At 37.6% G+C, this 15,347-nt stretch overlaps 3 protein-coding genes across 3 annotated transcripts; 1 reads left to right on the forward strand and 2 right to left on the reverse strand.

Moving 5' to 3' along the window:
- Nucleotides 1-473: 473 nt before the first annotated feature.
- LOC125583011 lies at nucleotides 474-3,199 on the reverse strand. The gene is made up of 4 exons (XM_048749539.1): nucleotides 2,060-3,199; nucleotides 940-1,780; nucleotides 780-852; nucleotides 474-561 (listed from the first exon to the last, which is right to left on the reverse strand). Exons 1-4 carry the CDS (start codon nucleotides 3,197-3,199, stop codon nucleotides 474-476), a joined length of 2,142 nt encoding a protein of 713 aa, XP_048605496.1.
- Nucleotides 3,200-11,558: 8,359 nt separating this feature from the next.
- On the reverse strand, nucleotides 11,559-13,430 carry LOC106439623 (pentatricopeptide repeat-containing protein At3g22670, mitochondrial-like). Its single transcript, XM_013881109.3, has one exon. It carries the CDS (start codon nucleotides 13,428-13,430, stop codon nucleotides 11,745-11,747), a length of 1,686 nt encoding a protein of 561 aa, XP_013736563.2. The 3' UTR covers nucleotides 11,559-11,744.
- A 265-nt stretch (nucleotides 13,431-13,695) lies between these two features.
- LOC106444158 (protein RDM1-like) lies at nucleotides 13,696-14,774 on the forward strand. Its single transcript, XM_013885669.3, has 2 exons — nucleotides 13,696-14,086; nucleotides 14,176-14,774. Exons 1-2 carry the CDS (start codon nucleotides 13,978-13,980, stop codon nucleotides 14,550-14,552), a joined length of 486 nt encoding a protein of 161 aa, XP_013741123.2. The 5' UTR covers nucleotides 13,696-13,977; the 3' UTR covers nucleotides 14,553-14,774.
- The last annotated feature ends 573 nt before the right edge of the window (nucleotides 14,775-15,347 follow it).

Genomic DNA, 15,347 nt, shown 5'->3' on the forward strand with positions numbered 1-15,347 from the left:
TCCATGCAAACTGATGGTCATCCATTTTCGGTTGCACTCTCCAAAAAAGATGATCCATATTAACAAATAAAGAGCTGATAGGAAAGATATTATGCGCTGAAGGGATCTTGGATAGTGCCCACACTTGACGTGCAGGAGGACATTCAAAAAATACATGATTTATTGATTCTTCCGGATCTCCACAACGAGCACAACATATATCTCCTCTTATCCCTCGTGCCTTTAAATTTTTCATTACCGATATACATCCTGATACCATTTGCCACAAGAAATGCCTTATCTTCGGTGGACACCGCACTTTCCAGCAGAAAGCTTTAAGAATATCCACTGTGGGGCCATAAAAATCAGGAGGTTTTACCCTGTCAGGATAAACACGTTCAACCTGATAACCTGATTGGACCGAATATTTTCCATTATTAGTAAAATGCCATCCATTCTTATCCTCAACATGGTTCCTACTTAAAGGGATACTTTCAATAATTCTTGCGTCCTTCGGATCCACTAGAGCCCTGATCGCCTGTACATTCCATGAGCGAGATTCCTGATTGATGAGGGAATCCACTGTAAGTTCCAGATAAAAATTGTGAGAATTTTTGTTTGCTGGTCTCGGGCGAGTGGCTGGGATCCAAGGATCATTCCATACAGAGATAGATGATCCTGTTCCCACCCTTTTAATTAGTCCTTTACAAACCAGAGATCTAGCAGAAGTAAAACTCCTCCAGCCATATGACGGGGAGTAAGATCGGATCGGTTCCAGGGGTGAAGCATTCCTATAATACCGTCCTTTGAAAACTCTTGAGAAAAGAGTATTTGGCTTCTCAATTAGCCTCCATAGTTGTTTACCAAGCATTGCTGTATTAAAATCCATGAGATCCTTAAAGCCCAACCCACCATTATCTTTAGTTTCACACAATTTATCCCATGATTTCCAATGCATACCTCTTGCACTACCTCCTGGGCTCCACCAAAATTGGGATACGGCGCCCTTTAGCTTCTTAACTGTAGCTTTCGGTAGCCTATACACAGACATCACATGGTTTGGTAAAGCCGTAATCACCGATTTAATAATCACCTCCTTTCCACCTTTTGTAAAAAAACGAAAGGTCCATCCATTAACCCTTTTATTCAGCCGCTCTTGAACAAATCCAAACACTTGTACCTTAGAGCTGCCCAGACTTTCCGGCAAGCCTAAATAAGATCCCATTCCTCCTAGATTATGAATTCCCAAGATATCTCTCAACTCTTGCCGAATAGCTTCATCAACCTTGTGTCCAAATTGAATTGACGATTTCTGGAAATTAATCTGTTGCCCTGAAACAGTCTCATATTCCTTTAGAATCTTAAGAATAGTTTGACACTCTTCCTTGTTTGCCTTACAGAAAAACAAACTGTCATCTGTAAATAGTAGATGAGAGATTGCAGGACAAGCCCTTGCCACTTTCATCCCGGTTAATAGTTTGACCCTTTCTGCCTTTTTAATATTTGAAATCAAAGCCTCCGTGCACATAATAAACAAGTAAGGAGATAAAGGATCTCCTTGACGTAATCCTCTCTGAGGGATTATAAGTCCCCGAGGCTGCCCATTTAGAAGAACTCTATACTGGACTGAGGAGACACACTCTCGCATCAATTTGATCCAGTGAGAATCAAAACTCATTTTGTACAGGAGAACCTCAATAAAATTCCACTCTATCCGATCATATGCCTTACTCATATTGGTTTTTATAGCCATAAACTTATTCTGACAAGACTTATTAGTTCGTAGGCCATGAAACATTTCCTGCGCAATAAGAATATTATCTGAAATTAACCTTCCTGCCACAAAACCCGATTGTGTTTCCGAAATTAACCCGGGAAGACACCTTTTCAATCTTTGGCACAAAACCTTCGAAATTATCTTGTACCCAACATTACAAAGACTTATCGGCCTTAGTTCCGTCATCCTTGTAGGTCTCTCCACCTTTGGAATCATACAAATATTTGTTAAATTTAGCCTTGGATCCAGATGTCCTGTGACCAAAAAATTATTCACCAACTCCACCACATCTGCTTTAATTACATGCCAAGAATGTTGATAAAAAAGAGCCGTCATTCCATCCGGTCCTGGGGCTTTCTCCGGGTGCATCATGAATAACGCTTGTCGGACCTCTTCTTCTGTTGCTACCCGTAGTAGCATATGATTCATCTGTGGGGTGATTGATGTCCCTATCTCTTCCAGAAAACTATCAAACTCAGTAGGGGTGGTAGATGTGAACAAATCCTCAAAGTAATCTACCGCCACCTTTTCCACACCAGTCTCATCTGTGACCCAATTACCCCTTTCATCATGGAGGCCCACTATTTTATTTCGAATCCGACGTTGCTTTGTTAAAGCATGATAAAACTTTGTATTAAGATCCCCAGATGAATACCACATATTGCGGCTCTTCTGATGCCAATATTCCTCCTCGTCCTTATAGGCCTCTTGTAATTTCTTAGAAATCTCAATAATATTCTCATGTGATCTATTGTTATCCATTTGAACCTCTTCTAAAGCTTGTTGAAGATATCGAATCTTTTCCTTTCCATATGGTTGGTTGTCTTTCCGCCATGAGGATATTTCATGACGGCAATTACTAATTTTAGAGATAAAATCCTCTGGTTGACCTGCACGAGTTTCTGTCCAGCCCGACACTATTGATTCCATAAGCCCCTCTTGGCCTATCCATCTTTTATCAAACTTGAATTGTCCCTTTCTTCTCTTTGGCGGTTTCTCATCCAAAAAAGCCACCACAGGACGATGATCCGAACCTACCATCCTCAAATATTCTGTATAAGAGCATGGAAAGAGTGTATGCCATTCCTCATTAGCCAAAGCTCTATCTAGTCTGCAACGGACCATTACCGCACCCTTTCCTTTACCTCTCCGTCCTTGCCATGACATTTTATTTCCACGAGCCGGAAATTCTAATAATCCACTATTTCGGATCATATTATTGAAGGGAATAAACGATGTCGCACTTCTCAGAGAACCACCATCCTTTTCATGATTCCCAGTGATCTCATTTAGATCTCCTATAATAAACCAAGGTTCCGATCTGGCTAAACCATACCAGGTTAATCTCTCCCAAACCTGATCCCTTAGTGTCTGATCTGGCTCTCCATATACGAAAGTAAGGAAAGCTTGTTTCCCATTTACCACTGCCTCTACATCTATCATTCTATTGCTAGAATATAAGACTTTAACTTGATACTCATTATTGTAATAAAGAGCCAACCCGCCACTTCTCCCAATTGGATCCACCGTAACCAGACATTCAAAACCAAAATGTGATTGAAATCGTTGTACAAATCCAAACTCCTGCTTCGTCTCAGATAAAAATAAAAAATCTGGTTTGTGTTTATGTCATATCTCCGTAAGGTAACTTATCGTCCAGTGACTTCCCATACCTCTGCAGTTCCAACTTAATATTTTCATATATAAATATACTTATGTTGCTCCTTCGAGCCGGAAGATCTGAGTTTAATGATACTCAGCAATCTTCTAATCCCAAAGTCTCTCAAACCATGAAAAATACGCTTAAGCCCCATAAAATTACCGTCGATCTCTTTTGAATCCTGAGTACACCAGTTAGGTCCATTCTTCCAACATTCAGCCATCATATTACCAACATCCCTAGAGCCCGTAATACCAATAAACATATACTTATTATTAACTGAGCACCTACGGTTCACTCTAAAATATGCATGAGGATTATGTAATTGAAATGAAATTCTCAAAATCTTAGGATCTTGACTATGTTTATAATATGTACCATCTAGTCCATAGAACCATTTTAAAATATTGCGCCAATATTTGCTAACCAAACTCCCGCTATTACTGTAAAACCATATTGAATCATGTCGGGAACCTTTGCAAAGCAGGTGATCTCTATATAAAACAAAACCGATAAGTTGCCAACAAACCCAACTCAAGTAAATGGGCCAACAAAAGGACAGCCTACGTACATTTGGATATCTTGATAATTTTCCATGAATTTTCCATTGAACCCAACCCAAGAATTTACAATATGAACCAAACAGCCATTTCTTAATAAGTAGCACCAAAAAATACCAAACCATCTCATATCTTGGCATGTCCATTGCCTTGTTAGGTAAGCAATAATGCACCCATACCAGTACCAAATGATTCAGAGATAAAGTGATACCACGACCAGACATTATTAACCTCATGTTAGGCCAGATCAAAATCAACTCATCCATCTCATCTTCCCACCATAAGTGATTAAGGCGACAAGCACCCATATCAAAAAAACAACTATATAGTTGCAGAACACCTGTTACAAACTTGATTCGAGAGTCCCCAAACCCCCACAAAATCACACACCACCATACATATTGCATACATAATTCTATCAACCGTAATTTATATCTAGCAAATATTGTTATTCCCTGCATCCAGAAAACCCAAAAGCTCCATTCTTTTGTTCCTATAAGAATCCTGAAACCTGAGAAAGTGCCAACGTAAATGCAACCCTTTAAACTCCAGCCATATTTTGTGTCAACCACACAATCAATAAGTCCTATATAGACCCCCATATATTTCCGTTGTGACCTCCTTGTACTGGCCATAACTACAATATCACAACCCCATTCCTTCCTTGGTGAGTATTGCGGCCTGAGATGAGAATAAATATAAATAAAACTGCTCTGCGTAAGGATTAAAACTCCCAGCCCATTCCATCGTTCCCAAGCCTTATGCAATTCTAGATTACACAGTCTCCTGATAACAAATTCTAATCGAACCTGTGAATCAACTGTGGTAATCATCTCCACCATTCCTATGGAAATCGTACTCCATTTTATTACCCAAACCGGCCAAAAGATCCCAAAGTTCCCTATTCCTGAAACCCAATCAAATCGCGTGAGATTTGAAGAAAATCTCCCTTCCGATAACTCCTGATTTTTTCCTTGCTGACCTTCTGCTCCAATCCGTATCTCATCTCCGATTCCAGGATCCCATCGTCGTGTAGGCATCGAAACCCTAGATCGCCTCTCCGAATCAGTTATCCAGTGATCCAAAAATAATTTTTTAATGTCTACTTGATCATCGGTATCTTCATTTACCTCATTTGACATAAAATATGAGAAAACATCACCAATGTCATCATTTTCATTCCTTTTCCATATCTTTTTATTATGGATGTAATTAATAGAAATCTCATGATTATCTTTCGATTCATGATGCTCTGATTCATCAGAGTCCTTATCATTTATTTCTTCCAAAATATTTTCTGCTATTTTGGGTGCATCATATATTTCAGCTTTCTTCTGTTTCCTAGGATTCTTATCCTTAGAACCAACAGGTCTACCACGCTTCAGGCGTGTTTTTGGCTCTCGTGTGTCATCCTCCTTTTCTTGTTCATTTGGCATTTTGATACGAGCAGGAGCATTTGCAGCTGGTATATGAGATTTAGTTACCGTCTTGGTATCTGCAAATGCATCAGGTAGCTGGTTAGCTATACTCTGTAAATGCATAATTCGTCGAACTTCTAGTTATGACTCTTTAGTAGGAGGATCAAGATATAACAATGATGGTACACTCCATTTTATATCACTTCCAACATTTTTGTTTTCTCCCCCTAGAACTGGGAATACATTTTCGTCAAAATGACAATCAGCAAAACGTGCTGTAAAGACGTCACCAGTCTGTGGTTCTAGGTATCTTATAATTGATGGAGAGTCACAACCAACATATATTCCCAACCTTCTTTGTGGTCCCATCTTTGTTCGTTGTGGTGGTGCTACAGGCACATATACTGCACAACCAAAGATTCTTAAATGAGAAATATTTGGTTCTCGACCAAACGCTAATTGTAGTGGGGAATACTTGTGGTATGCACTCGGTCTGATTCAAATGAGTGTTTCTGCGTGCAAAATAGCATGTCCCCATACAGAGGTTGGAAGTTTTGATCTCATGATCAATGATCTTGCAATCAGTTGCAGACGCTTAATTAAAGATTCAGCCAAACCATTTTGCGTATGAACATGAGCCACAGAATGTTCAACTTCAATTCCCGTTACCATACAATAATCATTGAATGCTTGGGATGTGAATTCACCAGCGTTGTCTAATCTAACTTTTTTAATATTATAATCAGGGAACTGTGTCCGCAGTTTGATTATCTGAGTTAGAAATCTCGCAAATGCCATGTTTCGAGATGATAATTGACAAACGTGTGACCATCTACTGGATGCGTCAATTAATACCATAAAATAGTGGAATGGTCCACATGGTGGATGTATCGGTCCACATATATCACCTTGAATTCTTTCAAGGAATTTTGGTGATTCTTTATCAATTTTGGTTGGCGATGGCCTTACGATCAATTTTTCTAGAGAACATGCAACACATGTCATTTTATTCCCTTGAGAAATCTCCTGGATTTTCAGTGAATGACCATGTGAGCTCTCTATGATTCTACGCATCATTGTGGTGCCCGGGTGACCGAGGCGATCATGCCATAAATCTTCTGGATTTTGTTTTACCATAAAATTTGATTCGATTGCATTGATATAAGTATGGTGTAATCCCGAAGGAAGTTCTGGAAACTTTTCCAATATGTGTCTTTTGCCAAATTTATCAGAAGTTATATATATACACTTCTTTCCATTTTCAGTTACAGACTGAGTATCATATCCTTGACGATATATGTCTTTAAAACACAACAAATTTCTTCTAGAATTTGGAGCATATAGTGCATTATTTATGGAATTTTTTGTTCCATTTGGCAATGTATTAGCTTTACCATTTCCTTCAATCACGTCTGCAGGACCTGATATTGTATTGACAATAATTCTTTTTGGTTTTATATCTGAGAAATATATATTTTTTCTCAAGATAGTGTGCGTTTTTCCACTATCTAGTATACATATCTCTTGAATCTCTTTCTTAGATTTTGTTCCATTTGCGTTTTGATCTATTTCTGAAATTATCATAAACATTAAACAAAAAGTGAAACGTGAAATTTATTCATTGATTATATAAAGAAAACACACAATAATTATACATATATTGTTCACTACAAGAAAATGATCTTATTGTGACGAAATTTTGATGCAAAAATTATTTGTCACAAATTTGTTACTTTTTAAATACGTTATTGTGACTTAAGTTTTTTGTCAGAAATGAGTAGCTTTTTCGTCGCAGTATTCTGACGATTTTAAATCGTATCTACTTTTGTCACAGCCAGTGACAAAATTGAGACAAAACTAACAGTCGTAACAATTGTGACAATATTATGACAATACACATCGTCGCAAATCAGTTACGAACCTGTGATGGAATACATAGTCTCACTATGTGACAATATATGACAAAAGAAATAGTAATAAAATGTAACAGAAAAATATAACAAATCCGTCATATTATTAAATCTATTTACAAATGTTTTTTATCTTCCTTTTACAAAAACATTTCTAATTTGATTTAATTATATTTTTATTAAGTCAGTGATTTTAAAAATATATATATATATATATATTTTGATACTTTTTACTTGATATGTATATATTTTTATATACTTGAATATTTTTAAACTTACTTCATTTCATACTAATTTAAAATATGGTTATTTACTATCTATTTTAGATGTCACTATTTTTTAGATGTGTGTTTAAAATGATATGAACAGCATACACTTTTCTTATTAGATATCGATCATATGTCAAAATGAAAAGAGATAGAAAATAATATCTTCAAAGCTGAAACATATTGAAAATAAATGATGCTATGTACGATCGATCCATTAAGCCGAACTCAAAACTAATTACAGCCCATTAACCTATAACCCTAATCAATAATGAGGATACGTGTGTCGGTGTGTGCATATATAAATATATATATCTTTCAAGAGAATAGCCGCAGCCACCACCTTAGAGGGAATGAGAGATAGAAAAAAAGTGAGAGATGTGCGTTTCCGATGTTGAGCACCCTCGTTTCTGGTTTTGTGGTGGTATGTGTGTCTCGCCGTTGGGTTTTAATAAGGAGAGGAAGAGACCGATCTTGAAAGAACTAGGCAATCAGCTGGAGGTCAGACAGAGGCAGAGAATATTTGAGGCATTGGTGAGAAAACCATTGTTTTGAGATGGACACCAATCGAGAACACATCATGGAGTTGTGTCATTGCAAGAGTTTGTATGCCTTAGCCGCCATAACTTTCGATTCCTGTGCAAGAATCAACCGAAGATAAAAATTCAGGAAACCCTAACTGTTTTCTCTCGACCGCAGCCCATTACCGGAAGCTGAATGTAGTAGCATATATTATATTTTTTGTCGATATTATAATATTCTTTTAAAGTTGTTTATACTAATTTAGTTTCAAATACTAGTTACTTTTGTATTCTTTCACTATTATTACAAATCTTAACTATAAAAATAAAGCAATATTTTAGTGAATTCTGAATTTATCGTGATGAAAAATTGTTAACTAATTAAGTCCAAAGTTTATCGATGGGGTATAACAAATTTAATTTGAATCTGTGATATATTAGTTATAAAGTATTACAAAATTAAAGCAATTAAAAGAGTCGCAAATGAAGATGGATTAGTGATGATTCTTTACTATTAGTTTGTGACGGTTAGAGACTCTATTTCAGTGGTAATCAGAGACGAAATTAGCACGTTGTGATAGTCACAAAATGTGACAAATTTGTTATGTTAATTGTAGTTGGTAATTGTAACATTTTTATTACTTTTATATATGGTTGCTATTTGTGACGGAATAGTTACTATATGTAATGGTCATAACATTGTAACGGTTTTTGTTACCAACAAAATTTGTGACGACGGTATTGTAACCACTATGAAATTGTCACAAATATGTCACAATATTTTTATTGTGACGAATTGTGTTTTATTGTGACAAATAATTTGGTCACAATATAACTATTTTTTGTAGTGGTTGTTAAAACAACATTATTCTTTGAAAACATAATTATTATACATTACAAATGAGGACTATTCAGTAGTCTTATTAGAAACATTTCTGTACTCTTCAAGAGTATTCTAGTCCAGCTCATTTGCGAAATCAGAGGATTCAAGGTATAAGGTCCCTTCAACGTTTTCCGTGAGGTTCACCTCTTTAGTCTTTCCTTTTATGGACTCTTGATATAACTTGCACAAATGTGGGGGAGTACGACAAGTACGGGACCAATGTCCTTTACATCCACATCTGTAACATACAGTCTCACTTTTCTTTGTGGTATCCTCTTCGGTTTCTTTGCCTTTAGGAGGTTGTTCAGATCTAACCCATTTGTTAGATCTAATACTTTTAGGATAGTAAGGCTTTTCACGTTTATTGTTGAAACGCCGACCACGACCTCGGTTGGTCTGGTTTCTCCTTCCCGAATATTCTACCGCCGTAGCATTCACTTCGGGAAATGCCTTGGCTCCCGTAGGTCGGGAATTATGGTTTTTGATTAGTAACTCATCGTTCTTTTCAGCCAACATGAGTGTTACCATCAATTCAGAAAATTTGGTGTACCCACATTTTCTGTATATTCGGGATAAGACGTTGTGTTCTTTGTGGAAAGTATTGTATGTCTTGTCAAGCATTTCTGCTTCGGTGACAGGGTTACCACAATATTTTAATTGTGCAACTATCCTCAAGATAGTGGAATTGTAATCTCTAACCCTTTGGAAATCCTGAAACCTCAGGGTTTTCCACTCTTCAAGAGCGTGAGGGAGATTGATTTCCTTTTGATTATCGAATCTGTCTTTCAAGGCTTGCCATAGTACGGCTGGGTCCTCAACGTCTCCATAGTCGTGAGTTAGATTCTCATCTAAATGCTTCTTCAGGAAGATTATTGCTTCGGCTATATGCTCGGGTGGCGATTTGTTACCGACTTTTATCGTTTCGGTTATCTTTTTTATTACAAGATAAGGTTTCACATTTGTGACTCATCTGACATAATTTTCGCCGGTTATTTTCAGAGCCGGGAACTGGAGTTTCTCGATGTTTGCCATTTGTATTTCTAAAACACAAAATAATAATTTTATTAGAACTTCATAATTTAAAAACCGTTTACATTAATCATACAAGCAATAACAAGTAAATATAATGTAAACAAACATAAGGCGATGTTAATGCCAAAATATTCATCAGTGGTTCCTCCAACAAAAATAAAATACATAGCCGAAAAAAATATAAATCGCACATAAAATTAAAGCTAAGCGACTCATCTTCATTGCGATTGAAAAACTGAAATATGGCGATTTGAAAATTTTGAGAGGAGATGAAATGTTTTGGATGAGTGAATGAAGTGAAGAATGAGTTGTATTTATAGATGAAATTCACTGTTCATGACCGTTGAAAAAGGGTAAAAATTTGAAAATTTTTCTTTGTGACCGTTGGGGTTAAATCGAGTGCACCGAAAATCAGTCTGAAAATATCGTATTAAACGATCAATCAAATCTATTAAATTTCATAAAATTTTGATAAAAATAAAAATTATGGTGAATAAATATTTTTTGTTATGATAATAAATTATGTGACGGCTCAGCCGGTCAATGCAGAATAATAAATAAATTATACGGCGGCTCGGCCGACCAATTAGCAATAAACAAAATATAAGGCGGCTCAGCCGACCAGTTAACAACAAACAGAAAATAAAGGCGGCTCAGTCGTCCAGTTAACAATAAATAGAATATAAGGCGGCTCGGCCGACCAATAAATTAATTAAAATATTAATAAATAATATAGGCGGTATTCCGGCCATTATAACATAATATAAATAATAGTACATGCGGTATACCGACCATTATTTCAGGGTATATATGATACAATAAATTTTACCGAATTGCAGAAGGATCGTGCTGATAACGTGTTATGAAATAACTTATAATTTATAGTATCGAGAAATTTAAATAAGAGTAGAGTTTAATACCCGTAGAAAGCAAATAACACTAATATAAGAGAGAGAGTTTATTACAAGAAAGAAGAAGAAGATGTAATGGTATCTTAAAAATGATCGAAAAACTTCGTATTTATAGAAGAAAAATCACTGTGTAAATAGTGACAGTGGACCCACATCTTTTATTATTTCAACATATGTGTGCGCCTCTTTGTTTAACATGTATAAAATTAGAGGATAAATATACAAAATGATGTATTTAAGTATAATATTTTGAAAACTTGGTTTTAATTAAAGAAAACGTATTCAATTTGAGATTTGAAATGAATAATGTTAAAATGAAAAAAAAATCTATTATTCAAATATGAAGTTTAAAGATTATTTAAAATTTATTTTATTAAATTTTCATTTTAAAATCCATTAATTTGAATAGTGAATTTTAGTACATGATGTTGTGATTTTAAGGTGCCTACTTAATAGAATTTCTTACCGAAAAATATAAAAATCGAAATTTTATGTTTTAGATATGATTTTTAGAGTTGAATTCAAAACACTTCAAATCATCCCGAATACTATATTGAATAAATTCAAACCTTAAAAGTTTTTGTAACAAAATTGCTAAAGAATGTGAAAGTTCATGTTTTGATAATGTGAGTTGTGAGACATCATTCAAAACTTAACATCCATTGATTCGCGTCATCCAAAATTACAAAACAATGTGGTTTCATTTCAGTAAAAATAAAAAGTAAGAAAGAAAAAAACATGCCTTGAGACCTAACAAGGTATATAAGAATTTAACATTCCGCCAGAAACAAAACTTTTTGAGCCATTAACTCCAAACTCCTAAAACTCTACGCAACAGGTAAAGGACTTTGCGACTTGGTCATCACTTTGGATTGAACCAAACTCTGAATCTTGAGTTTTGCTTCTCCCATACCTTTCTTCTCCAGCTCCTCCACCAGCATCTTACAAGTGCTATCTCTAGGAACCATTCCTTTCCGCATCGCCTCCTCAAAGAACAAGCAAGCTACTTCAACTTTCCCGCTCATACACAACCCTCTAATGAGAAGAATATATGTGGCCACATCGATACTAACATCGTTTCTCACCATGTGATGCAACAAAGCTCCAAGCAGCTTCATCTTCTTCTTCTGGCAACACATCTTCAGCAACGGAGCATAAGTCTCAACGTTCGGACTACATGATCCCCCCTCCTCCTCTTCCTCTTCCATCCTTTTAAGCAAACGTAGAGCCATCTCATCTCGCGAGTGATGAACCGCAGCGGAGATCATCGTATTGTACACCAAAACATCACGAGAAACTCCTTGTTTCGTCATGTCCTCGAATATCTCCACCGCATCCTTAAACCTACCGGTCTTAGACAAAATATGTGTCAACGAACTATAAAACTTAGCATCAGGAACACACCCGTCTTCTTTCATCTTCTCATACACTCCCAAAGCTTCAGCTACTTGTCTAGCCTTACCCAAAGAATGCATCACAATGGTATAGGTCACCACATTAGGCTTAACCCCGCTCTCTCGCATCTCCTCCAAGACCTCATCAACTCTCCTAAAATCCCCTTCCTTACAATAACCCTCTACAAAGCTAGTGTAGGTAACAACATCAGGACCAAACCCAGCAACCTTCATCAGATCCATCATCGTCCTAGCGTCATCAAACCTCCTAGCCTTACAAAACCCATGAATCAAAATGTTGAATGTCCTCGAATCCGGTTTAACAGTATCAAACAACTTCAAAAACGCCTCATGAGCATGCTCTATGCTGTTCTCCTTCACAAGTGCATCCATCAAACTGTTGATAGCATTAGTATCTATCCCCACACCATACTTCCTCTCCATCTCTAGAAACGCGTCAACAGCTTCACTGTACTTCCCTGACTTGGCTAACCTCCTCATAACTTTACTCATGGTATCGAGCGTGACGAGCTCGGACATCTCATCGACTAGTGCCCACATCAAATCGAAGTTCCTGCACTTCCCCAACACGTCAACCATCGAGTTGTAAGCGTGAGGGGAATGCGTATAACCTGTTTGCGATTTTGCCCAAGTGAAAAAGGCGTAAGCTTGGTTCCATCCATTGCTGAATCTCCTCAGAACTTGGAGTACCAGAGTCTCCGATACAACGACGTCGCATTTACTCAACGCGTTGAGGATCTCTTCGTGAGAAGCTTCCTTCTTGTTGAGAAAGTCGCTGACTTTATCGATATCTTCGATTGGTTTCTTCGCGACGTTTCCTGTTGAGGAGGCTTCTTCACGGCCTAGCTTCTGGGTCTCGACCCAGCTCGCTAAGGAAGGGATGACGAAGTCTTCGTCGTCGGAGATTGGGTTTGAAGAGGAAGGTTTGTTTGAGAGGAAGTCTTTGATCCAAGACGGAAGCTCCGGCGACTCTGCGGCGACAACCGGAGACTCATCGGTGTTAGAGAAAGCATTGTGGGTTGCGAGAAACCGCCGTTCATAGATTCTCCGGGGTAAGGAAGATGAGAGAAGCTTACTAATACGGAGCTTCGCGAGCATTTTTGTTGTCTGATTGATTTGCCTCTGTTTTGTCCGATGAAAGGTCGAGAGAGTTGGGTCAAAACCTAAAGTTTGCTGCTTTACGCCGGGTCGGATTGTTAATGGGTACGGGTCTCGATCTAATCTCTGCCGGGTTTAACAATCTTTATTTATTTAGATTTCAGTTTTAGATTTTTTCCAGTTACCTCATGCAACTGACAAGTGACGACACGTGTACAAGTCATCCTCAAGAAAACCTCTAATTTGCTGCTTCACGCGGGTCGGGTCGTTAATAGATACTGATCCAGGTCCAATATCGGGGGGGGGGGGGGGGGGGGTTTCCCGGTTTAAATTGATGCTTATTATGAATTCCGGTTCAATTTCAGCGGGCTAACGGTTTAATTTTAGTTACCTCAGCTAACAAGTGACGTTTTAACTGACACGTGTACAAGTCATCATCTTCGTCTTCTTCCTCTTAAAAGCCCTAATTTCTGGAGGCGCGCCGTCGTACGTTCCGCACCTGCAGTCAGAGAAGAGAATCTAACTGCTCGCCTAGGAGACTGAAACCATGCAAAACCCACGAGCATCAGATGACTCCAGTTCTTCCGACGTCGAAGCTGAGATCAGCGACGGCCTTCCTCCGCTTGACAGATCTCACAGAGCCGTCGAAGATGAAGGTAATTAATGTGATTAAATGGGTCACTTGTTTCTTTCCTTCTCCACCATTTTTACCACAAAAGTTTCAATCTTTTTTTTGTGTGATCAGCTTCGTTGGTGATGAGAGCAGAGATGTATCAATGTTACATGAAGGAGCTTCCTCTTCCGACAAACCGCGGTTCGGTTATTCCCTTCACAAGTTGGGTCGGTTTAGGCTTCTCAATCAAACAGCTTTATGGTCAACCTTTGCACTACCTCACGAACGTGCTGTTACAACGTTGGGATCAAGCTAGATTCGGGTCTGATTCTGAGTACCAGAGTTTGGATTTCATCATCCATCCTTGTAAAGCTGAAGCTACCGTCTGGCTCGTTGAGGAAATCCATCGTCTCACTTCTTCTCATCTTCAGATCGCTCAGCTTTGGGGATCTGATCCGATGTATCACTCGTTGGTTGATCCCATCGTTCCTGAGCTACCACGATCATGAAACAAGTTCTTCAACCCCTTTTCAAGAATCTTACTTTCTAAGATTTTAAGTTTAGATAATGAAATGTGAATGCTCTTTTATCCTTTTTACTATTTGTGCTTCTGTAATTAGCATAAGTCATTCCAAGAATCATCTTTTCAAGTATTGAAGTTTCTGTAATAATCTCTTTGAACACTTACCTTTGAGTAATGAAATGAAACCGGTTGTTGTTCTTTGTACAAACTCTCGGTTATAAACTTTTGATGCTAAACTTTGCAAACAAATGACAAACAGAGCATGTATTCTTGACTAGTCGGATTGATGTGCCTTGAGAGCCAAATGCCATTGCAAGTTTCTCGCTGTGTCTACTAGGCATTAATCTCTTCTATTCTTCACCAGAACATTACCAAGATCAGGTACATGGCCTAACTCACTTGCTCTTCGGCTAACATCGTCGAGCACTGCTTCTATTTGTGGCATTTCAGGGTGACTCATGGGTCTAACATGCTTGCTCGCACAAAAATGCAGATTATATTAGGAACAAATCTTGCATTCAAATTTGGAAATATTTAAGTAATACATAAGAGAATCAAAGTTATCACCAATTGATTTTAATTAATTTTATGTTGGTAGCAAAACAATATTTTTCTCTGGAGATGGTTTTGTTTGTTTCCCAGGAGCCCTAGGTTGATCATTGTTTATATGTATGTTAATTACATAGCGCAAGGAGATAATCAAATCTAGAATATAGCTTGGTACAATGCAAGTGATTTATGTGGCAACCACTTGGCAAGAATCTAACACTTCTGCACGTTC

This window comes from Brassica napus, chromosome C3 (genome assembly GCF_020379485.1).
Source record: "Brassica napus cultivar Da-Ae chromosome C3, Da-Ae, whole genome shotgun sequence".
Lineage (NCBI taxonomy): Eukaryota > Viridiplantae > Streptophyta > Magnoliopsida > Brassicales > Brassicaceae > Brassica > Brassica napus.

Bases quoted from the DNA above. Each gene is read 5' to 3' on its own strand.
- LOC106439623 (XM_013881109.3), bottom strand. From the start codon at position 13,430: ATGCTCGCGAAGCTCCGTATTAGTAAGCTTCTCTCATCTTCCTTACCC.
- LOC106444158 (XM_013885669.3), top strand. From the start codon at position 13,978: ATGCAAAACCCACGAGCATCAGATGACTCCAGTTCTTCCGACGTCGAA. The intron at 14,087-14,175 runs GTAATTAATGTG...TTGTGTGATCAG, and splicing joins CAGAGCCGTCGAAGATGAAG to CTTCGTTGGTGATGAGAGCA.
- LOC125583011 (XM_048749539.1), bottom strand. From the start codon at position 3,199: ATGATAGATGTAGAGGCAGTGGTAAATGGGAAACAAGCTTTCCTTACT. The intron at 1,781-2,059 runs GTAATTAAAGCA...CTTATTGCGCAG, and splicing joins TTTATCAACATTCTTGGCAT to GAAATGTTTCATGGCCTACG. The intron at 853-939 runs GTATGCATTGGA...ATTTTAATACAG, and splicing joins CCCAGGAGGTAGTGCAAGAG to CAATGCTTGGTAAACAACTA.